Source organism: Lipophrys pholis, assembly GCF_963383615.2.
Source record: "Lipophrys pholis genome assembly, chromosome: 6".
NCBI lineage: Eukaryota > Metazoa > Chordata > Actinopteri > Blenniiformes > Blenniidae > Lipophrys > Lipophrys pholis.
The window spans coordinates 30115154-30137441 of NC_137629.1; the positions used below are offsets into that span (position 1 = coordinate 30115154).

General features: G+C 43.3%; 1 protein-coding gene across 1 annotated transcript; it reads left to right on the forward strand.

The window, feature by feature from the left end:
- The first annotated feature begins 223 nt into the window (after positions 1-223).
- On the forward strand, positions 224-22236 carry apln (apelin). Its single transcript, XM_080465240.1, has 3 exons — positions 224-303; positions 14730-14902; positions 19535-22236. Exons 1-2 carry the CDS (start codon positions 237-239, stop codon positions 14894-14896), a joined length of 234 nt encoding a protein of 77 aa, XP_080321366.1. The 5' UTR covers positions 224-236; the 3' UTR covers positions 14897-14902; positions 19535-22236.
- The last annotated feature ends 52 nt before the right edge of the window (positions 22237-22288 follow it).

Sequence of the window (22288 nt, forward strand, 5' to 3'; positions counted from 1 at the left end):
AGGGAGCCACCACACACACACTCACAAATTGACACACTCACTTATAACACACACAGGAGCAGTCTCCCTCTCTCTCTCTCGCTCTCTCTCTCTCTTTCTTGCTCGCTCAACTGCTCCCCCCTACTCCCCCCTTCTCTCTCTCTCACTCTCTCTCTCTCCCATCCACACACACACACACACACACCACTACAGTATATCAGCGAGTGACTAGCGGAGAGCCAGAGGGGAGTGCAGAAATGAATGTGAAGATCCTGACGCTGGTGATTGTGCTCTTGGTGTCTCTGCTGTGTTCTGCCAGTGCTGGTGAGTACAGGAGCGGCCAGCCTCGTCGCCGGTCGTCTCCTTTGCTTTCTATTTCTCTCTGTTTGCCTTGTGCTTGTGCAGGCTGCTGTAGTTGATCAGTTACCCAGCATGGTTAGGCTTGTGTGGGCTCTAAAAGGCAGGAATATCAGCACCTGGTTGTATATAGTACTGCACTGCAGTGGTTATACTGTCTGCTATTGTACTGCCTTTGCATTATGGTGAACTTGAATATAGGGTCGAGCTCAGATTGATCATTTTTCCTCCCTGCCTCACCTTGATGTAAGCTTGTAACTCTTGAAAGAGATAGATTATGAGGAGATTTTTTTATTGATGGACATTTACATGGAGAGCTATTCCTGAATGATGGATAATGCTGAATGTATGTGTGACTGTTATGAAATGTAAGATATGCATGGAACACGTTCTGTGAGGTGTAATGGACCTGATTAATTTATGGCTTGATGTTTCCCACCTGACCCGGGTGCTATATGACTACTACATGACTGTGATTGTGCAGCATGGCAAACACGGCACCTATATATGTGCACGTGCCTCCTGTGGTGATGATAATGAGGGCTGTAATTGTTGTACGCGTTGATGAGGGGAGCACAGATCCCAGGTGGATGGATCGTCTCTGGAGGGGCTTGATGCCTTGTCAAGGTAAAATCCAGGCAAGTGCTGCTGCGTCTCTGGAGCCACAGATGGACTACATATCTAATCCACCGCGGACCTGAAATGTCTATGATTTGGATTAAAATAAAAAAACACTGACTTAGGACAAATGTACAGGGCTGCGGTTGCTCATGGGAGAGAAAACAGGCTGGGAGAATTGTGGCTAAGGGGTAGTTTGGAGACCGATGGGGAATCTGCAGATTTGATGCAGGTAACATTGTAGTGTGAAAAAACAACAGTTAGGCCTGTGTAAATGTCTAGACTATCCTTGAGATTGTCACCTACCCACCAACTACAGCTGCTTAGAAAGCACAGACAGGTTGTGTTTATATTTCATACGATGCTGTATAGCATGGATTTGGATCTTATGTTACATGATATAGCATTTAAAAAAAAAAAAGACAAAATACAACACACACTGAAAGAAGCAGGCCCTTTCATCACACAGTATTAGATGCTCTATAGGCTGAATGTTGCTAGGTGCTGAACAGATTGTGGTTGTAAGATGCTGTGTAGACTTTATGGTGTCCACTCTGTGTATCGATCCACGGCCAGAGCACTCACAGTTCCCATGCTTCCCAGCACATTCGTTACAGCGACATGCTATTTTTGTCTGAGGCTCTCTCTCAGCACATGAGTAAATGGGAAGCAATTATCTAGCATCATGGTCAGTGTCGTTTTTCACGCCCTGCGTGTGGCTAAGCATGTTCCACGCCTGAGAGCCCACCGTGCTACACCGGCGACGGGTAAAAACAAGGGCTGCTGCGCCTCGGGCTTTCAAGGGAGCTTATCCTTCTCAACGCTCAAGTCATGCCCGGTTATGCGCCTCTGTGTTCCCTGGCTGCTACTGTAGTATCAGAGCTCCATTGACAAGAGGGGAAGCGAGAGAAATGGAGTGAAAGAGAGGAAGGGATGCAAGCGTGGTTGCGGCGTTGATGGGTGTGGGGAGGGATGCTAGCTGGAGAGTGTCTGCGTAGCACAAGCCTCTGCTACAGTATGCGCTGTCGCGGGAAGGTGTCGGAAGAGGCTCTGCATGTAGGCAGTGGGTGTGAAGCCTTTCATCTTGAGACAAACGCTTTTCTAGTTCAGTGGGCTTTCTCTCAGGCATTGTGCGTGTGCGTGTTGTGTGTACATGTGTGTCTGAGTAAGAAGAGATGCAATAGAGAGATACCCAAAGCGTGTGAGCAACACCCAGGGATACAGGACCCCGTATAGGGTGGGGAAGTGTGAGCCTTCATTGAATTCACCACCTCGATGCATATAACGACGAACTCCTTGTGCAACAGGCAATTCACCCCAACAACCTAAATCTAGTCGCAAAATTCATTCAGCACAGTAAAAGAGCTGCTGTGGCCTTCTCTATGTAATATTAGCATCCTTTAGCAGCACACTTCAATTACCCATCCTTGAAAAGCACTCTGGCTCAAGAGTGGGCTTCAGCTTTAGACATGTGGTATCCATAATTCATTCCGAGGCCGATCGCTCTTCCTCCCTCTGTGTAACTGGTAAGGCTGGGATATAAACAGTCCTTACTTGCAAAACATTCTTGCGTCTGTCACGGCCTCTTACAAGATATCAAAGCTTAATTATAATTATTTTTTTTCCAACGTGGAAACATGCTGCCAATGCTCACCTAGGGACATGCAGGATAAAAACAATAGCAGCTGGCTCAGACAAATGCATACAGACACACACACACACACACACACACACACACACACACACACACACACACACACACACACACACACACACACACACACACACACACACACACACACACACACACACACACACACACACACACACACACACACACACACACACACACACACACACACACACACACATACACAGGTGCAGTTGCTGTGCAGCCCAGGTGGAACAGGTGAGGCTGTGCCGAGTGTGAATGGGCAGATCAGAGTCATTATCTGGCAGAGAAATCGTCTGCTTTCGGAAGGGGGCAATTTTATGAGAGCTGTCAGCAGCACTATTATTCTATATTAAACTTTGATGTATTGTTGGGGCTGGCTGCTCCAAAGGCACCAGCATGCATTCGTACTGTACTTGCCAGCCGCGCTCAGATGATCAACCCAGTGTCACGGGTCAAAGTCCAACTCAAAAAGAATTGAGAGCCACAGTACACACAACCACTCATTAAAGTGCATGGAAGCACAAAAGCAGTCTAGTTTAGTCTGACTGTCGTGTTAAACAACAGCCATAGGTGTAAACCAACCGTAACCAGGAAGCTTTAAATCATAACGCCCAGTTTTCTAATGTAGAGAAAGTGTTTGTGCCCGTGGACGTGATTATGGTGGCGGTGGGGAAAAGAAAAGCACCTAAAACCTTTCCAGATGTCCAGGGATAACATAATAACAGTGGGCAAACACGTTGTGTCAAAGGGGGAGCAGTGGAAAGGTTATTACAGGATTACGGAGAATCACAGCGTCTTTTTTTTTTCCTCTCTTTTGAAGGTGCAGGAGCTTGTTGAACCAGTCTGACTTATATCTTTCTCTCTCTAGCACGCACACACACACACACACACACACACACACACACACACACACACACACACACACACACACACACACACACACACACACACACACACACACACACACACACACACACACACACACACACACACCTGGATATAATCTCGATCCAGCATTACGAGGAAGCAGAGCTAATGACCTGCAGCATCGTTTGCGGCGTTGAGACACAAACATGCAGATTCGGTTTGTTACCTGAGTTAAGAGGGATTTGTTTTCCTCTTGTTTGTTTGTCTCTTCTGCATTCTCAAATGGCTGAAATAGTAACTTCATCCAATGTTTTTGTGATCCCCACATTATATTTTAAGGGGCATGAGAGGGGATTTTGGTTCACAGTCACAGATTTTCCTCAGACTATTTACACTTTGGGCGCATCACACATGGCTTTCACTAGTGGCGTTCACTCAAAGTTCAGCGATTGTGTTATTTGCTCTCTACTTCTGAGAGGTTTTACAGCAGTCAAAGTTAGTAATTGTACCAAAAAAGTGTCCTTGATAAAATCATAGATAAAAATGTTTGATTCTTAATATTTTGGGAACTATTTTAAGAACTACTCACTCTTTTTTAACACACATTCACATACATCAGGCAGCACTCCAGTGTCCCCAAGATTTGGTTAACTTTAAAATGACTTATATGATGGTTTTTGTATCAGGAATTATCCTACTTCAATAGGCGTGTGAACATCTTGCAGAAACTTTCCTCGTCTTTGAAACCTGTAGCTTCACATTTTTGTGGTTAAAGTTGCCAAACTCTAAACTGATAGAAATAAAGGCGTTTTTTTTTTCTTTTTGACATTTGTGTGATGAAGTGCTGAAATCATGATTTCCAAAGAAGTTTATTCATTCAAGAGTAATTTTTCAGATCACTTGATGAAACTATGAAAATTGCCAAACCCTGCCAGGTTTTGTGATAAACAACTCAGTGCGGCTGGAGGGTTCAATGAAAAGAGGCTTTCTGTGATAAAGCACTTCACATCTGTATGATATCACCCAACATGAGCCGGGTGAACGGCACTCGCAAATAATTGCTCTGGAGTGGGAGTTGAGGAAGAGATTTAGTGAAAAATCATAACTCATTTGGTAGGGATATAAGGCTAACCTTTGGGTGAATACTCGCCGGAGAGCTCAGATGTTGAAGACTTTGGCATATGTGACTGCTGAGCTGCTGTAATTTAATTCAGAACTCTTTGAATGAATAAATCTACTCACTTAGATCTTCCCTTGAGAGCAAATCCAGTGAAGGGAAGGAGGAAAAAAAAATAGTAATAGGTAGTAAAAGACAGTCCAAGGGGACAGAAGAATAAAAGGGTTGGACAGGAAGAGGCTATCTGGGAGCTGAAATGTTGTTTGAGTGACATTTTCATGGAGGAAAAAAAATGTCACAGCTTCATTTAAAAGTTCACAGCTGGTGATTTGGTCTACCTGTAAGATTTCCATTGGGGGAATAATATCTGTAAAGAAAATGTCTGTTCAGCTATGTAAGAGGCATTTCCTTTTTACTGCAACAATTGGAGTTTTGAGGGCACGGCCCTTTATTTTTGGGCAAGAGGTGGAGAGCCTGCCGAGGGAGAAAGAGGAAGGGTCCTATGTTAACCAGACCTCATGTGATCAACAGACCCTATCCTCAGGCCTGGGGCACTCCTTACAACTTAATTAGTGCCAGATATATATATATATATATATATTAAAACTGCTCTGTTTTGTGCCTGTTTCCAATATTAAGGTGATTTACGACTCTCTTTTTGAACATTAAGTGTTACATTTATAGTGGTTGTAGCAGCAAATCAGTTTCCTGATCAAGATCTAGGTGGACATTTTTATTAACAGGCTGCCAGACCACAGAATAAATACTGCGGTTTTAGGGAATGTAGGCACTTTAATTACTTTCATGCTCAATTTGTGGGAACCCAGAATAAGAAAATGTGACCTCTATATATCGATTCAGAGAAGTTCTCTGCAGAGGAAAATGGTCATTTTACCGTAAAAGTAAAACTACTTAGAAAAATCAAAAAAAGATGGTTGAGAATAGTCTCGCCGTCGATGCCAACCGTCTATAGGCGTCATTGCGGATTTGTGTTCATATATGGCTAAAAGTGCAGCAAAGCTGTCTGTTGTGAGGCTTTTGTGAGTCAGACAAGGGATTACAGTGCTGTGAAGATGGCGCAGTGTGGATTGGGGCAATGGAAGTGTAGTGGGACTTAAGAAGATTTTCAGTTCATTTAGTGACGCCCCCACTGGGATCTGCCTAAACTCAAAGCCTCAGGCAACACAATGTGCACGTTTCCTTTACGCTGAGAGAATTATAAGATGTTGTGTTGCGTCTCATGAGATTCTAGACTGTCATGTAGCTTATGTTCTCACCTTAAATCAAAAGCTTAAAAATGGAAATAGGAACAATACACTTGGTCTTCCGCACAACGGGATCCTTTGCCTTGACAACATGGGTATAATTCATTTATGAAGTCTTGCATTATTCATCACAATAGATCTGTCTTTCATCAAAAATATTATTTTTACCGGAAAGCGAGTCCACGCATACACGCACGCTTCCAATCCCGGTCAAACAATTGATCTGCCCCTGACTAATAGTGTAGACGACAAGACATCAGGCACTTGGAGACCCTGAACATGAGAAGATGTTTGTAAAAATGGAAGGGCCAAGCAATATATGGAATTCATAAACATGCATCCCCATCAGGCAAACAGTTTATTCGGACGAAAACCTTGTGGACACAGAGGGCCAATAAAGATTGAACTTTAGCTCACCGGCAGCCCCGTGGAGCTGAACCTGTCAGTAAAAGTCTTTACGATTTTTATTTTTCCACTAAATATGTGTGACGAGATTGCTTCTTCGGTTTCATTGCAGTGCCTTTGCCCGAGAGGTCCAGTCTATGCTCAGTACACAATAATAAAACTTATATCACGAGAAATGTGTTCAGCAGAAATGCACAAAAATGTGACAAAAGCACTTTTAAAAAGTCAATTTCATTTCAGCTTATGTACATCTTTTGTATTAAAAAAAACCTAAAAAAAACTCACATCTAAATATCTGCATTAAATCTATAAGGTAGTCTATCCAGTTCAAACTCCCATTCCTGAGCTATTGTTTTGTGTTCTCCCTTTTGCTTGAGCGGCATCACAGTCTGATGCAATGCTAATGCGATTTTCCTTTAATAATACTGTATATGCTATTGGGAGAGGGGATGGTCTCCCCGGGCTTTAAAAGCTGCAGTGAACCCTGCGCAGTATTGCTGCTCTCCCTCTTTCTGTTTCACTCTTTTTTTCCCACATCTCAAATGGGAAAAGGTTCACAGCATGGGGGAGTGATGGCACAGGAGAGGGAGGGGCTGTGTTTCACATCTGATTAGCGTGCCCATGGAAACGGAAGGTTGGAGGATCCCTTTGCCCTTGACGTGCAATCTCTGGAGATTGGGGCAACGGTTGGTATCCATACCTACTGACGGTACCCTGCCATGCGTAAAGGTTTACCCCGCTGCAGTAAACGGAAACAGTAAGGGCGGCGTCTCCCTCGCTCCTGCACTTGGCTGCAACGGCAAAACGAGTGGAAAGTTGCGAAACGAGATCCCCCCTCGGAGGGGTTTTATGATTGCCGCTTAGACTGCCTATGTTCGGCAGGTCCTAACCTGCAGTAACCTTGTAGCCACACACTCAACTCCTCAACCGGAGTACGATGGAGAAGAAAACCAACATGCAGTCGTGGGGAGTCAGTGGCTTCATTAACTGGCTCAATGCTGCCGCCGGCCCTTTGAACTGACAGCGCTCTGATCATAGCAGAGTACGGCGTCTTACACCTCATCATTTCATACACTCTCCAATTCAGGAGCATATATAGCCGCACACTTCACAGGCGGCTGATTGACTCAAAGGGACATCTGCAGAGAGCTACAAGCCAGAGGGCCGCGCAGTTTGTTTTCAATTAGTTCTGAATCTTTTCCCTGAGAGTTGGGGGTAACTTTCAGAGCAAGGTGGACTACGGGTTAAGTTTAAAAGCTGAAGTAATGGCAACAACTTTTCATGCACTCTAGTTTCCTTGCAGAAGTTTGTACGGACAAAGCTGGCCTTCAGCTCAGCCACAAGCCTCGCATTATCATGGCACAACAATGCTGCATATCAAATAGTCCCCGACAGAAGTAAAAGAAAGGGCTCATGACCAAAACAATCCCCCCCTCTGGGGGGAGCACTCTGAGGCCAAGTGTGGTAGCCCACAGAGGTGGTTAAAAACATCACAGACGCAGTCGGAGGGGTCGACCATTCAGAGCCGGTGCAGTGAAATTTGTAAACCGAGAACCAGGTTGATTCCAGCTGACAATGTCATTCTTTTTGCTCCAAACTAAGCGCCTTTCATGGTGGCTGCCATGGTAACGTGGCCTGAAAGTCGGCAAGCAATTGGTACCAGTTTCTGCCAAGGCCCAGACTTACTGGTAAGCATGTAACAGGCAGCATTTCCGACTTCAAACACTGGATTGTGAAAGATGAACAAGGGACAGCCTCCTGAATTAGGCACCAATCCATATGTGCAGGATGAGCGCGTGGGGAAGCTGTCAGGCTGCGAACAAATCCACTGTATGAAGCTGTCGCAACACTGAGGCTTATTCTAGGTTAAAAGAATGTTTGGCTTGTATCTGGCACAATTAACACATTTCCTCCGTGGCTTAATAACCCTGATCCTCTAATGTGCTTATGCAGTGGGAGCATCTCTGCCCATAACGTGTCTCTGTCTGGCTGTGTGCGTTAGGATGTCTGTGGTAATGGCATGCTAGAGAGGGATTCATTAGCTAAAGCTACTCCTCTCCTTTTAGTGAATGAAGGAGGGAGGCACGCAATGGAGACAGACGGCCTGCTGCTCCAACGTCATGGTTATAACCATGGCTACACACACCAGGGTATTTATCCTTCCTCTCTCTCGCTGACACAAATATTGTTCCGATAACCCTTAAGGATTATACATGCACATAAATGATACAACCACCTGCATATTTGGCACAAATTATCCCAGGCATCATAATGTATTTCGAGCCAATACTGTCATGAATAGGGATGAATAAGACTTAGGGGTTAGGGCCATTTTCATATCGCATGTGTTTGTGACGAGCGCACAAAAAGATTTTTTCCATTTCCAATTTAAATGCAATCAACGTTTTAAACTGAAAGACCCTCAGCACCGATGGAAACTAGAAACAAGGGTCCCCTCGAACGGCTCAGCGAGGCTGCACATTGACACAGCGAAGCTTTGAGCAAAGCGCTAATGTCAGCACGCTTGTAATGACAATGCTAACATGCTGATATTCAGCATGTATAATATTTACCATATTTATTTTCCCACCTAAAGCAAAGTCAGCAATGTAACAATGGCTAATTTGCACATAATGTAAACTACATCTCAGGCTGATGGCAATGCCGATAATTTTACATGGAAAGTTCATACGGGGGGGGGGGTTGTCATTGAATTTATTACATTAGAAGGGGCAATATGCTGATGTGATGTACTTTTGATGTCAGTATTAACCTGGATCCTAAAACAAAGAGAGATTGGATGTTTTCATTGGTTTTTAAACTGTCGCAGAAAGTAATGTTCATAACATTGTTTTCAGTCATTATTACATAGTGGTTTTCTTAAGTGCTAAACAAACAAAACAAAAACATCCATGCAGCACTCTTGAATTTTCAAAACATTTCATAATAAATCATATCTGAAAATCTTGATATAAGAATGCTAATCTTTCATAATAATAAAATGTTTCACCACTTATAAGGAAAAATAACTTCTGCTCGAAAGGCTGTGGGTTCTCTAGGGTATCTCATCAATTCCATAAAAATCTCTGCAGTCGATCTTCTATAAAGCTTTATCATCTTCAGGGTCACAGAGTACCGGAGTCAGTTCCAACTTAAAGTGGTGCTAATACATTTGATTGTTACTGGCTGGCCAAAGTGGCACAGTAAATGTAATTGTTAACCATTGTTAATACAGGTTGTTTCTGTCTTGCTTTGGTCGATTATGTGACGTTTGACATTGAAACAACTTGACTTAAAGTTCAGGTAACACATACCTTATTACCAGTAATCACTACAAACCCATTCTCCCAGCAATTTGTTTACACTTCACGTCTGCAAAAAACTGCTGCAGGCATGATGCAGAGGTGTCAGATAGGTGATGTAGGGAGAGATAAAAAAAATAAAAAAAACACAGACAGAGAAGAATACACCTGAAAAGCTCAGTCAACCGTAAAAATGCATCTGGGAGCGTGTACACAATTGATTCATAATCAGTGTGACTGTGAGTGATGAGCAATACGAGTAAACAAACAGATAAGATTCAAGGCGACAGCAAATCAATTAGCGGTGACAAAGAAAATTAAACACCGCTAGGATTCAATTCGGGTGACCATTCTTCACTCCGCGTGTTCACATTGTGCAGCAACAGTTTGTAATGATGGCGGCCATGTGTGTACTTGTTGCAGTACTGAGACTCACAGGCTGATTTAGTATCATTGCTTATGTCCTAGTAGCAGAAACACCATTATGCCGTGGCTGCATTCATAAGTGCGGACATTTGTTATGTGGTCAATTTGGCAGTCGGTACAAACAAATCAGCTTTACAACTATTAATAGGCAGCTCGTGCCCATTTGCCATGCTGTGTTCCCGTACCAAATATGCATTGTGATGTACAGTTCACTCCCACTTGCTGATTAAATTGGCATCAAAATTGAACAGAGCCACTCCTCTGGTGCAGCAAGATGTATACCTCTCCAGGCTCCAGTGATCGACTGCTGCAGATTCGACAGGGATAAACTGTCTGTGTTCCACTTCTGGGCGGACCGTGATAAGACAGAGTGCTGGCTATTTGAGAAAGACAACATAACGGATATCACTGCAGAAGGTGGTGAAACTAGGACGGGGAGAAAAAGGGAACAGCACCGGCAGTTGTTCATCATGAGTCTGGTCAGTTTGTGACACCGTCAACCACTCCTCTCTCTGCCTGATCCGTTCTGCCTCTCCTCCTGTGCACACACCTACTCCTCTCCCTTCAAAGGAGGCAGCAGAGACGCAAGCAGCACTAATACCAAGACATTCCTGAAATTCCCCTTTTATGAAACTTTAATTAGGGAATTACCATGTGAGGGAGGACATGTTGAGATTTGGTGTAAAGAGGGCAAAGCCGGGGCTCCAAGGTCAGCAAAAGCAGAGATAAGACACTTATAACTGGGAGACGTACATTATCTTACCATTTTGTTGTTTTACCGGCCGAACGTGAACGTAAGAATTTCTCATGGGAAAAGATCAAATAAGACGCCCCAACAACTGGATCCAATTTCAATGCAATAAGATGTGTGCGATATCTTTGTTTATGGAGATGGAATATGCATTAACCAATGATGGACCTGCCATGGAAACAATCATAACATCTTATCCAGGAGCAACAGATGCTGCCACGTTCAATCTGTAGGTATTCCACCACAGATGGGTTGAGGCACATACTGCGTTGTGTCTGTCACGCTGAGATGCTTTCCCCACAGCCTGAAAGAGCAAATCTATACTGCCACTGTTATCACTGGGCCTGGCTTATTTTTAGCAGCTTTCATTACACTTTTCCATCCAGTAGCCAGATTGGATAGGTTGCGATTTGTCAGGAGACTCACGAGATGTTCTCCCTTCAAACCCTGACGCTGAGCAGTGGCTGACAGCTTGCCATGGCGGGAGACATCTAAATTGTCTCATTATGGACCCGGGTTATGACAGGCTGAGCCACCCAGAAAGGGACTGTCAGAGGAGTTGTATGTGCGCACCGAGGTTCAATTACTTTACCATCTCGCACCACAGTGCGTGTACGTTGCGAATAGTCGCCGAGTGTGACTTTCCGTATGTATTCGCACACTTGTTAAACTTGCCTGTCACTCAAAACATGAGCTGGAGTCCTTATTTACTGCAGGTATCACTGTAAGACATATTATGTGTCAGACTCCTTTAACCCAACAACTCACTGATGGACAAATGGTGCCCTGTGACTGTGTCTTTTAAAACTTCCAACACTGACACAAGATTTATTGTAACTTTTCACACCGACAGTGTCTCTCATTTCATGGAGCAGTCAGGAGTGTTTGAAGTGGTGGAAAGGTGGAATGATTTAGACGTCTCCTACGATCTTTCATTTCCATGCAGTACATGCAACTCAGTGCAAAGCCTTGCATGTCTTCAACAAGTCCATGTGCTCTGCTTTTCCAATTACCGGATTCACTGTGTAGCACCTCTCAATCAACCTGCTTGCATGGACTTGATTATTCTGGCCATCGTCATGTTTTTGAAGTTGCCAGTTTTAGCGATTGCATATATTCGAGAGGTGCTGTGGTTTGTGTTATTACCTGCTAACTCCCTGCAGATGCACTATCTTAGTCAGCCGACCTTAAAGAAAAAGAAACTATAAAAACCATGAGAGCAGCGATGAGACCAGCCCATATCAGAGTGATAAAGCAAGAAAGAAAGTAACTGGTGCTGTTCTTTATATTGCTTACAAGGAGGGGGTAGTCATAAAGGAGTTTCCTTTTCTACTGCAACTCTGTACATTATATTAATCCTATTTCACCAGCCTCCGTTAAATATTTTCATCCACTGCTTCCATGCACGACGCCCTCCCAACGACACAGGCCAAAGTGGAGGACAAGGTTAATTTGTTTCCGTTGCACCCTTCTTTCATTACGAGCAATAAGAAAAATCTGCAACACAATGTTGGCATTCAGTAGCGCTAAGTCTGCTATAAACCAGTGGTTTACAAGACCTACAGTCAAATCAGATTAACAATTTCATAATTGCAAGCTATGAATAACCAGATTTTTCTGTGTTGCAAAAACAACAAAGAAAAACAGAATCACAAATATAATCATGACAGGACAAACCTCATGACTGAAATACTTGATTACAATGACAATTTAAAGAAGCGATATCAGATCAAAAGTGCAAAATACTAAAAGGGAAGTTATGAAATTTTTAAGGCTACATGTTTGTAATTCTGTGCCCTGCATGTAAATGCCACGGATGTCTTCAGTAGTGAAAGTGGAGAAACAGGACCTCCCTTTAGCACTTGTGTTTGCCTCAAAATCTACTCAAGCCCCTGGATTTAACAGAAATGAGCTGAATGCCTGCAGAATGTGTGAATGTTGCTCATTCACTGTGTATCTGCAACAATAACAAAAGGATAATGTGAAGATTAGTGCTCCTGGGGGCAAAGATGTGATTTTGTGGCTTTAGATGCGGAAATATGCGACCGAGGTTTTCCTCGCTGCAAATGAATTCGCTCAGTGTTAGCCCACAAATATACTGTGTAATATGCTCGCGGAAGGAGATTAGTGTGGAAATGGAACTTGAGATGTCTGGCATTTCAGGGATATACATTGAAAACATTCAACAAGCTGTCTGGCTCAGTCATGCAATTCACCATTATTTCAAACTGACAGCTAGAATTCCTTCGCTTTTTCCTCCTCAAATGAAGCGTTATCTTGAAAATAACTTGGTGAAGCCACATCTGAAGGTCGTTATTTGATTGAGGCTGCAAAGACTTTTCACCTTTTCTTTAATGCTCATTTGAATTCAGCACTTGAGAAAAGTCTCGCTCTATGAGATCACAGCTATTATCCAAACTTGAGGGTTTTTCTTCAAAGTTTAACTGAGGCAGCGTCCTTAAGGCTGCAGCTGTGCCTTCCTCTTATAACAGCATTTAATATCATGACTCTGCCACCACTAAATACAGTAAGTGTTGAAAAGAATCTTAAGGAAGAAGTGAAGTTCACATCATCATGGCTTTTCTAAGCTGCTCAACTGCTGTCCTCAGTATACTTTCTGCTTTTACAAGCGGCTGCAGTCAACTGGCTGACTTATCTTAAGCTGTGTCCTCACCCAGGCTCTCATAAAGCCAAGGAAGGTCATTCCCTGGGGAATTCTAAAAATGGTGCCCGTCTTTCGGTGGCGACGAGGGGAGACAGGAATGTCATGAACTCACGTGAACAATGTCAATCAGGTTTGCGGTTGGAGACACACAAAGAAGAAAATGTGTTAGTTTGGCTCTGAAACTCTCCAGAGGCGATGACTGAAGATCCCATCGTATGAGAAAAGAGGACTTTGAAAGATTCACTTTGTATATTTAACGTCAGGAAAATTCTGTTGAAATCTGCATCGTAAAATGAAGGTTTTGAGTTAAAAAGTTATTTTGGAGAGACGACATCTCGAGTGACACTAGATGAGTTGGTTTATTTGAATACAGTTTATGACCCAGAGCTCATGTAAATCGATTAGAAGGACATTTCCACACTTTGTGAATCCTTTGAACATCAACCACTAAACCTTAAGGTTTAATGATCTTTTACACGTTATTAATTAAGACTATTATAAGCTATTATGATTAGTTGCTGTGATATTTTACCACTTTATTAGGCCCACTGTAACAGGACTATTACTGCGTTTTGGACTAATCTATAATGTGAAAGATCACCTGCGTAAAATATTCGATTGCATTGGTGAAAGCAAACTCCTCACATAATTTTGGGGGATTTCTAAGAGGAGGTCTACTGGGTTGAAAGGTCACTGAGAAGCACGGAGGGGAACCAAATCATTTGGAAAAGAGGGGCTTAGGAGGATCAGGCCACACTTATTGAGAGGTGACGGAAAACATCTGGGATCACTCTCAAACACACGTAAACCCATACACACCAGACGCCTCAAACAGTCACACATTCTCTGAGAGACACACTTTGCTATTAAACTCATCGCTGGGCTTGGATCAAACACAGCGACAGGATGCGCCTCCGCAAGGTTTGGTGTGATGTGGTGTTTGTAATCCGCAGAGAGAGTGACGGAGACATAAGACAGCAGGGTTTGAGTTTCTAGGCTGCTTCTATCTGCTGTGTTTTGCACTGGACCGCATCGACTTGATGAACTACACTGCAGGGTGGGCTACGAGGGGCCCACACACACTCTCACACACTTATCTATACATGTCTCTTGTTTCCTCATCCATTACCAATGTAATCCCTATTCAGGCCTTGCTGCGTGTTTTCCTTTAAGCATTGATAGAGTTGGCTCATTATCAAAATGTGATACCCAGGGGTGAAATGCAGTTGCGAAACATCATCTAAGGTAGAGGAAATAGTTTAGGTGTCTGAACGTTCTTTTTCTCCGCCATGTGTCCTGCAGGTCCGATGGCCTCCACGGAGCATGGCAGAGAGCTGGAAGAGGCGGCTACGGTGAGAAAAATGGTCCAGCAAAACCCTCCACGGGGCGGTCAAACCCACAGACCAGCCGGCTGGAAGAGAAGACGCCCACGGCCCCGCCTTTCCCACAAGGGGCCCATGCCGTTTTAGAGCAAGGTGAGTTTCACGCAAAAAAAAAAGATGTTCGTGTTTTGTTTAGAAAACGTAACAAGAAACATGCAGGTAAGAACCAAGTGTCCTGCAGCACAATATGTTTGCCCACTGGACCAATTTTCTGTCAAGTCAGAGCTGCACAATTCTCAGGAGAGTCTAAGCTAGAGTACTTCCCGATATAAATTAAATCATATCTGCTGACTAGAGAGGAAAGACAACATCTTAGGGGACTTTCTCAGAGGAATATGATGGCAAGTGCTGCAGAATCAGCTCGGATGTTTTTGATGATGACAAACTGAAACTCTTAAAGGAACAGTGGAAATGCACATAATGACCATTGCATCCAGATTAACCTCTAATGCCAGGAAGTTATTCTTGGCATGAAAACCAACTGCACGCCTTTGTAGATTTTGGAGTGAGCCTTTCTTTAAATCTATGTCATTTATTTTCCTCATACGGAAGAGAAGTTGTTCTTAGAAACCTAACCTGTTGAGTCAATTCGGCTGGAATAAGTCTTTACTCTCTGTGTGATTTACCCAATTAACACACGTATTCCAAAGATAATACTGAGCAGGGTTGGATTTCTTGGCTGCACTGATTTTCTTGTGAGGGGTTTTATTTGACTTGACATCAAGTAAAATCAGAGATAATATTTTACTTATCACTTTCCACAGATTTCTTTTTTTGTCTTGAACCAAAACAATATCTCTACATTTCAACAAAAACAAATCAAGCCTAAATGAGAAACAAAAATATACAATAGCCAATTACATACCACCAAGGGCATACAAAGGCCATCCCGCTAAAGTCAGCTCGTCACTGTGAAATGAAGGCAACCGCGTGTTTCTCCCAGATGCCGTGAGAGACAGAGAAACTCGACAAGACACAATATCCCTGCAGGAGGTGCCGACCATACAGCACTGATCTGCAGAGTTCCACCATAAATTAAACCTGTAGTGAGAGGAAGCTGCAGCCACAGAGTGTCAGGGCATGGTTAATCAGTTTTAGGGAAAAAGGGATCAAAGCCAGAGAGTTTGGAAGCTCTATTCTCCAAAGCAGCCCGAGGCTTTCCACAATGTATGGCGAATTATGGATGATTATGGTATTTTTCTGGGTGAAGTCATTTCGGTGTTTAACACTGGTCTCCAGACGCTCGCAACAAAGGTGAAAACAATGAGCGAAGAGATGAAGGGAGGGCAGTCTTCACTTGAACGGACAACGCAGGCCTTACAACTTCTCTCAGTCTGCCAGTAAAATGTGAGAATCCTCTCTGTGAGTTTAGCGGTCAGAGCTTATGCTCAGTGCCAGAATGCTGGCCACATAATAAGGGGAGCTTCAGGAAGTTGTGAAGCTCTGTAAAACTGAACGGCTCAGTGAGTCACAATGCTGTCTCCGCAAACACCACTTAAACCACAACAGCTGAAGGTTTCCTTTTTTTGTTCACTTCCCTCTCAGGCTCCCCTCATTCTGGCGAGGTTCAGAGTTCACCTCATTCAAGGATTTCTCTCCACATAACATGCCAATTTACCCCAACTAGACAGCAGTGGGAATCTGGCTGTCCATTAGCAGAGTTTTACTGATAGTGCTAACAAACCTTCACTCAGTAAATTATCCACAAAAACTTTTGGACAGATTGTTCGAGGATTGCGAAATGCAAGTGAATAAGTTTTATGCGGTGAGAATATATATTTTTTGTCTCCCTTAATACTACAGAAAAGATCTCAAGTGGTAGATGATTGAAATTTGCATTGACCGTCCTGGCTTTACCTCATGCAGTAGGGGTCAGATGAGGAAACAGAAATCACACAAACTGACTGAGCAGCTTGTGCTGTTTTATGAAACTTCCTGCCAATGCTACACTTTGTTTATGGACCGCAATTCTTTTTTTTTTTTCCCATCACTATCAGTGAAACCGTCGTACTGACCGTAGTTGAGTTTTTTTCCACACTTTTACTTTACACACCGACTGACAACCAATCTGTGCGCTATCAGCTCTCATGACACATCAGCCTGAATGTCTATGTTCTCCCTCATGTGCCCTGCTTTCTTCCACACTTTGTGCTGATAATGGGAAAACCACCTCTGGAAGCAGCTGGAGTTGCAGTTTGTTTGATCAAAGCAAGAGTTCAATGAAAGCGTCCAGCTGAGGACCGGGACTCGTACACAGTCAGACTGACATGTCATCATTGCCCAAAACCTAATTACTACACTGTTTATAGAAAGATCGGGAATAATAATCGCTTTGACAGTGTCCGTCCTCAACGTCTCAGCTATTTAGTAACATCACCTCATTTCAGTGTCAAAAGCAGCTCATCTTTTATTCCTTATGACACCTGAGGCAGAAAGGATTTCTCCTCATTACACATTCCAGATGTGAGCACGTCCAAGAAGAAAGACGGCGACCCAGGTCATCCTCTCTGAGCATCTGAGTAGACGCACATCAAACCATGCTATTACAACTCTTGGATCTAAGCCATGCCAGTGACAGTCTAAAAGACGACAGGATATTACAGATTTAAAGCCGGAGGCAATTTGTGCAAGCCCCTCATGGCCCTGAGTGAGAGAAAGCCCATGAATGACTCTTTTAGAGAGTTTTCCCATCACGACGATGCAGAGCAGGTCTCCTGTAGGTGCTCACTACGTGATGTAGTGCGACTTCAAGGCAGGCTGCTGCACTGAGATCACCTCATGGACACAAAGGACGGCAACAAACGACAATGCACAAGGATGAGGCTTAGATATACCGTACGTCTGTTCTGGTGGTATTACATGACCACAGAAAAATGTATTCTTGAAATAAGAGGAGGCTCTTATCAGTGAATGAACCTTGTTGTCTGGATCTTCAGATGTTATCACAGGACAGGAGGAGATAAACGACCTGGGAAGATGAAAGATTTCCTCATTGTCAAGAAGCGATCCAGTTCCCCCGAGCGTAACGTAATGTTGGGGTCTGTGTTGTGCAGTGAGATATACAGTTGTTTTTCTTGCTCCCTGCAGCAATTTCCAATCAAAGACCATGAAATCTGGTAGGAACATGTCTGGGAGAGCCTTTTCTTTGAGCGACTCCACCGGAAGATAACATGAGGTGTAGCAAAGAGAAAGCTTTTGTAGAAGCGCTGAAATTTTGAGACGTCTGCATTTTACTTTGGCAGAATAACAACATTACGAGACTTTAATGCACCATTGGAAGAAACACCTTTTTTCCAACATTGCACTCCGCGACACCATGACAGATTGTGTCACTTGTCTGGCGTAGGAGCGAGGCAATGTGAGACAATGTGAAGTTCAGGCAGAGTTTCATGAGAACAAGCCAACCTGGATATACTTCTAAGAGTCCAGAGTCGATAAAATCACCGCCATGTGTGCTTTGAGTGCAACGTCTGAATTAGAAACGTGTGCGACACAATGAAAAAACGGGCACTGCCTCACGAGCTGACACTAGAAATATCAGGTCGGTTAGTGTTTTATTCATTTTAAACTGTTAAAACGTCCATGCAGCCACTCGTCAATGGTGGGAAAAGAGCCGAAAGACGGAGATTTTCACTGTTGATGAAGTTCTTTGAATGTTTTGCAAGTGAAGGTGATTGATGTCTGGTGGAAAAAGAAGATAAAGGCATGGTGGTGGTGCGTCTGTGCCTAGCGGCGGAGTGTATGTGTGCAATGACCATCTCCAAGCAGCGCAGGCTGGGGAGGCAGGAAGCAGATTATATGCACGGCCATGTGGACAACAGCGCTGCTCAAAATGATGCAATAAGCAGCAGAGAGGAAGAAAGTCAAAGTAAAACAAGGTTGTCAGAGATGAAGTAAAAAAAAAAAAGAGAAGGCACGTTCTGAAGCCTGTTGGGTAAATTCTACACGGGGATGTTCCAGATGCAAAGCCTGTCGATTTCTTGCCTCTAATTTTGGATGATGATCTTTGATTATTTTCACAAATGAATCCAACAGAGATGCTCACTTGTGCAATTTAAAAAACAGAAACGAAAAAGGAAGCCTAAGTGGCTACCATCCTGTGACCTCACATAAGCACATTTATTTCTTAAATTAAATATTTCTTTCCAAATAAATCCAACTCCAACAGGGTTAATAAAACTTTCTGTTTAGTTGATAGAGAATGTAGTTGCCAGGAACATCCCTACATTCATGAATCAATGTTTAGTTCAAAATTGTACTTTGTCAACATAAACATGCAAAAGTGGATTTACCTTTTCCTTAATACTTGACTTGGTGCTCAACCAAACGTTCTTTCTTTAATGAAGATCTGAATTGGTGGGCCTGTATATTTTTAATCTAATTCAGCCAACAAACACAAAAGCTTTCACTGAATATTGAATAGTCTTGTCCATAGGACAGCACCAATTCTATTCCTATATATCTGTTTCATGTGTTTAAGTCCTGATGAGTAAGCTTTAATTTTTATAAGAAAAATGTCATGAACTGAAACGTGAAATGTGATTGAGAAAGATAACTGAGGAGCCTCTGACATTGTTCCCTGTGACATTTCATGATCAAATCACAATGTTGGGAGAATAAGAAATGAAAATACTGACTGTGCCCGTCTTTTCTGCATGACTGCATGGTGAGAAAATCAAACAACGCCTCTGATGCTGCTCTCTGTGTTCTTCTTCTCTTTTGCAGGCACTGTTTTGAGCGCCCTCCCCCAGGTTCTGATTTCTATGCTCTTCCTTTGCCTTGGGGGGCCTTGCAATGAAGGGCCTACGCTTGCCCAGCCTGAAGAGTGATGTCCATAGCACCTGCTGGTTCTTCAAGCAACTCCGTCCACAAAAAAAAATCAGGACAAGCCGCTCACCCTCAGCTCGAGGAGGAATTGGGGGCAGGGAAAAGTGGGTGGGGTGGGGTGGGGGGTGGGGGGTATTGAGCCCGAGCTATCAGACTCTATTTCTCTGTCTCTCTTACTCTCACTCCTTCACTACTACTTATCTATCTCTGTCTTCTCCCAAGTATTTTTTTTTTCTTCTATTAGTTGCTTAATAGAGCCCAATCATAACGACCTCCCTAAGTGTCTCACACACTTTGCATGACATGTGGTGAAGAGGGAGCCCGGTCAAAACAATCTGAGTCTTAAATGTCCCTTCTCCGTGACGTGGTATTTCCACGTCTCAGATCCAAGGTTACCGCAGCCGCTGATTTTCATTGCTGTGTAGCTACTTAACTTTTCCAGAGGGTGAGGGTGCTCATCGTGCAGAGGGGCAGTGTCAGTTGTACCAGTTGACAGGAAGTCACATTCGGAATCACTTACGATACTCTGGATTCTGCTGCAGAAAAGGAATAAAAGGTCTTGTGTTCAAAATGGAGAAGCAAAGGCGTCACATCTGAATGACATCATACTCATGACTTAATTTTCATTGTTAATGGTGCTTTGTACCTCAGAACGACAGCAGGTTGACACGCTACGTTTAGATGGGCTCAAAAGCGAGCGCATACGGTCAAAACAATCGATTCAAGTAACAGAATAATTCCTTTATTCTTTAATCCAAAGCTATTTGGGTGTTTCTGAACTCATTACCGCCTTGTAAAGGGAGGGAGGGAGGGGTTTACTGACATGCTCAAGGTTACTGTTACATGTCCCACCTTGGATGAGTCCTTTGACCCCCAAATCCCAATCCTATTCCCAATCCCACAGCTTTCTCACCACATTGCTGCCCTGTGCAGCTGCTCTACACGACTGTTAACTGGCAGTGGCGGTCCGCTCTACCGACGGGCCGGCTCGCCTTTTAATGAAGTGCCAAATAATAACCTTCTCCACAATGCTGCCAGGAACGAAGCGAATGAAAGGTTAGGAAGAAACACATTACCTCTCGTTTGAAGTCTTGATACACTGATACTCATTATGCATTTTAAATTATTGCAAACAGAAATCCCACGTGAGACGATGTTAGCAAGGAGGATCAGTTAAATTAGGGCAGAAAAAAAAAGAAAGAAAGAAAGAAAGAAAAAAGAATCCGTTTCAAAGCCACCATGATCAGCCTTCCACTAGTGCTCTGGCTGTTTTAATATTGAGCATACGGCTGGTTTTACCCTTTGACCGATATCTTTCACTGACGAAATGCTATGCCTTTCCATCATACTGGAATATATTACTGTTAATGTTTATTTCTGTGTTCTAGTTTTATTTCTTTTTCTCAGGGTGCTGTGATATAGGCTTGTACTAGAGCAGTCTATTTTGTGCATTTATTCAACAGAACACAAGCATACAGTACATTTAAGACTTATATGAGCATATTTTCGTATACTGTATCTTTACGCTCCATCTATGTATAACGCCATTATAGCCATGATTTATTCAGATTCATGATCGTTCTACTACATTATGTTGGATACAGTTGCCTTTCTAGTCTGCCCCTTCCACAGCACAGGTGGTCGTGGCTTTGATCATTACACTCATTAAATCCAAGAGTTAATCTTTCTCAGATGGATCTCCTCAAGGCTGGCCGGGGCCACTTAGTCTGAGCTCATTGTTAAATTGGCTTAGACAGAAACCACACCCTTCCCCCTTTTCAATCTCCAAACCCCCGCTGATTCAGTGTGTAACCGTGTAACATATTAGGACTGTGACCTGTGGAGCAGCCACCTTGCCATCATTTGTTCATCGTTGTTGTATTGGGTGTGCAGAGCAACTTCCTACTTACATTTTGTTTATTTCATCATAGATTCAGGTGAATATCCGACTTCCATCTGCTGCATTTCAATCGGCAAACTCCCTTGTTTCCAATCAGATGAACAACTGACAACACCTTAACCTAGATTTTCCTGCAGTTTTTCCCTCTCGCCATGTCTCATGCAAATAGTAGAATAAAATGCAAGTCTTCTCAGCCCCAGCATGAGAAGCTTTTATTAAGAGAGCATCTAAGATCACAGTGGTAATCCACCCAGCCAAGCTCACCGTGATTAAAAATGTATTAAATCCTAGGGCACTGTGAAGTGTAATAATTTCAGTTCCACCATTATTTTTTCATACCCTCTCAGACAGAGATGTAGATTTCATTAATGCGCCTCTGGAGTGAGACAGCTTTGCTCAGGATGTCTCATGTATTATTGGGGAAGATAGTAGGAAGATATGAGCTGGGGATGAAAGTTCAAAGCCGCAGGAGTTGGGACGCTGGAAGCCGACTGGGCCATGACATCGGGGTTCAAATCAATATTTTCCCCATCTCAGAAGTTATTGCTACGGAGCCGAGCAACGTCTGTATTCGCACTGTTTTTCATGAATGTATCCTCACCATCTGCACCAGCCATGCTGCCCTTTCAGAGACCAGAGCAAACCAATGTTTATGCGAAGTACCCTCTCTTGATCTTGGTCTGGTTATCAGTTGAACCCCAAAAAATTGTAAAAAATAAAAATCAGAAGCCAAATATCCCACTGATCCAAAG

Coding starts and splice junctions, on each gene's coding strand:
- apln (XM_080465240.1), top strand. CDS start 237: ATGAATGTGAAGATCCTGACGCTGGTGATTGTGCTCTTGGTGTCTCTG. Junction 304..14,729: donor GCTGTGTTCTGCCAGTGCTG/GTGAGTACAGGA, acceptor TGTGTCCTGCAG/GTCCGATGGCCTCCACGGAG.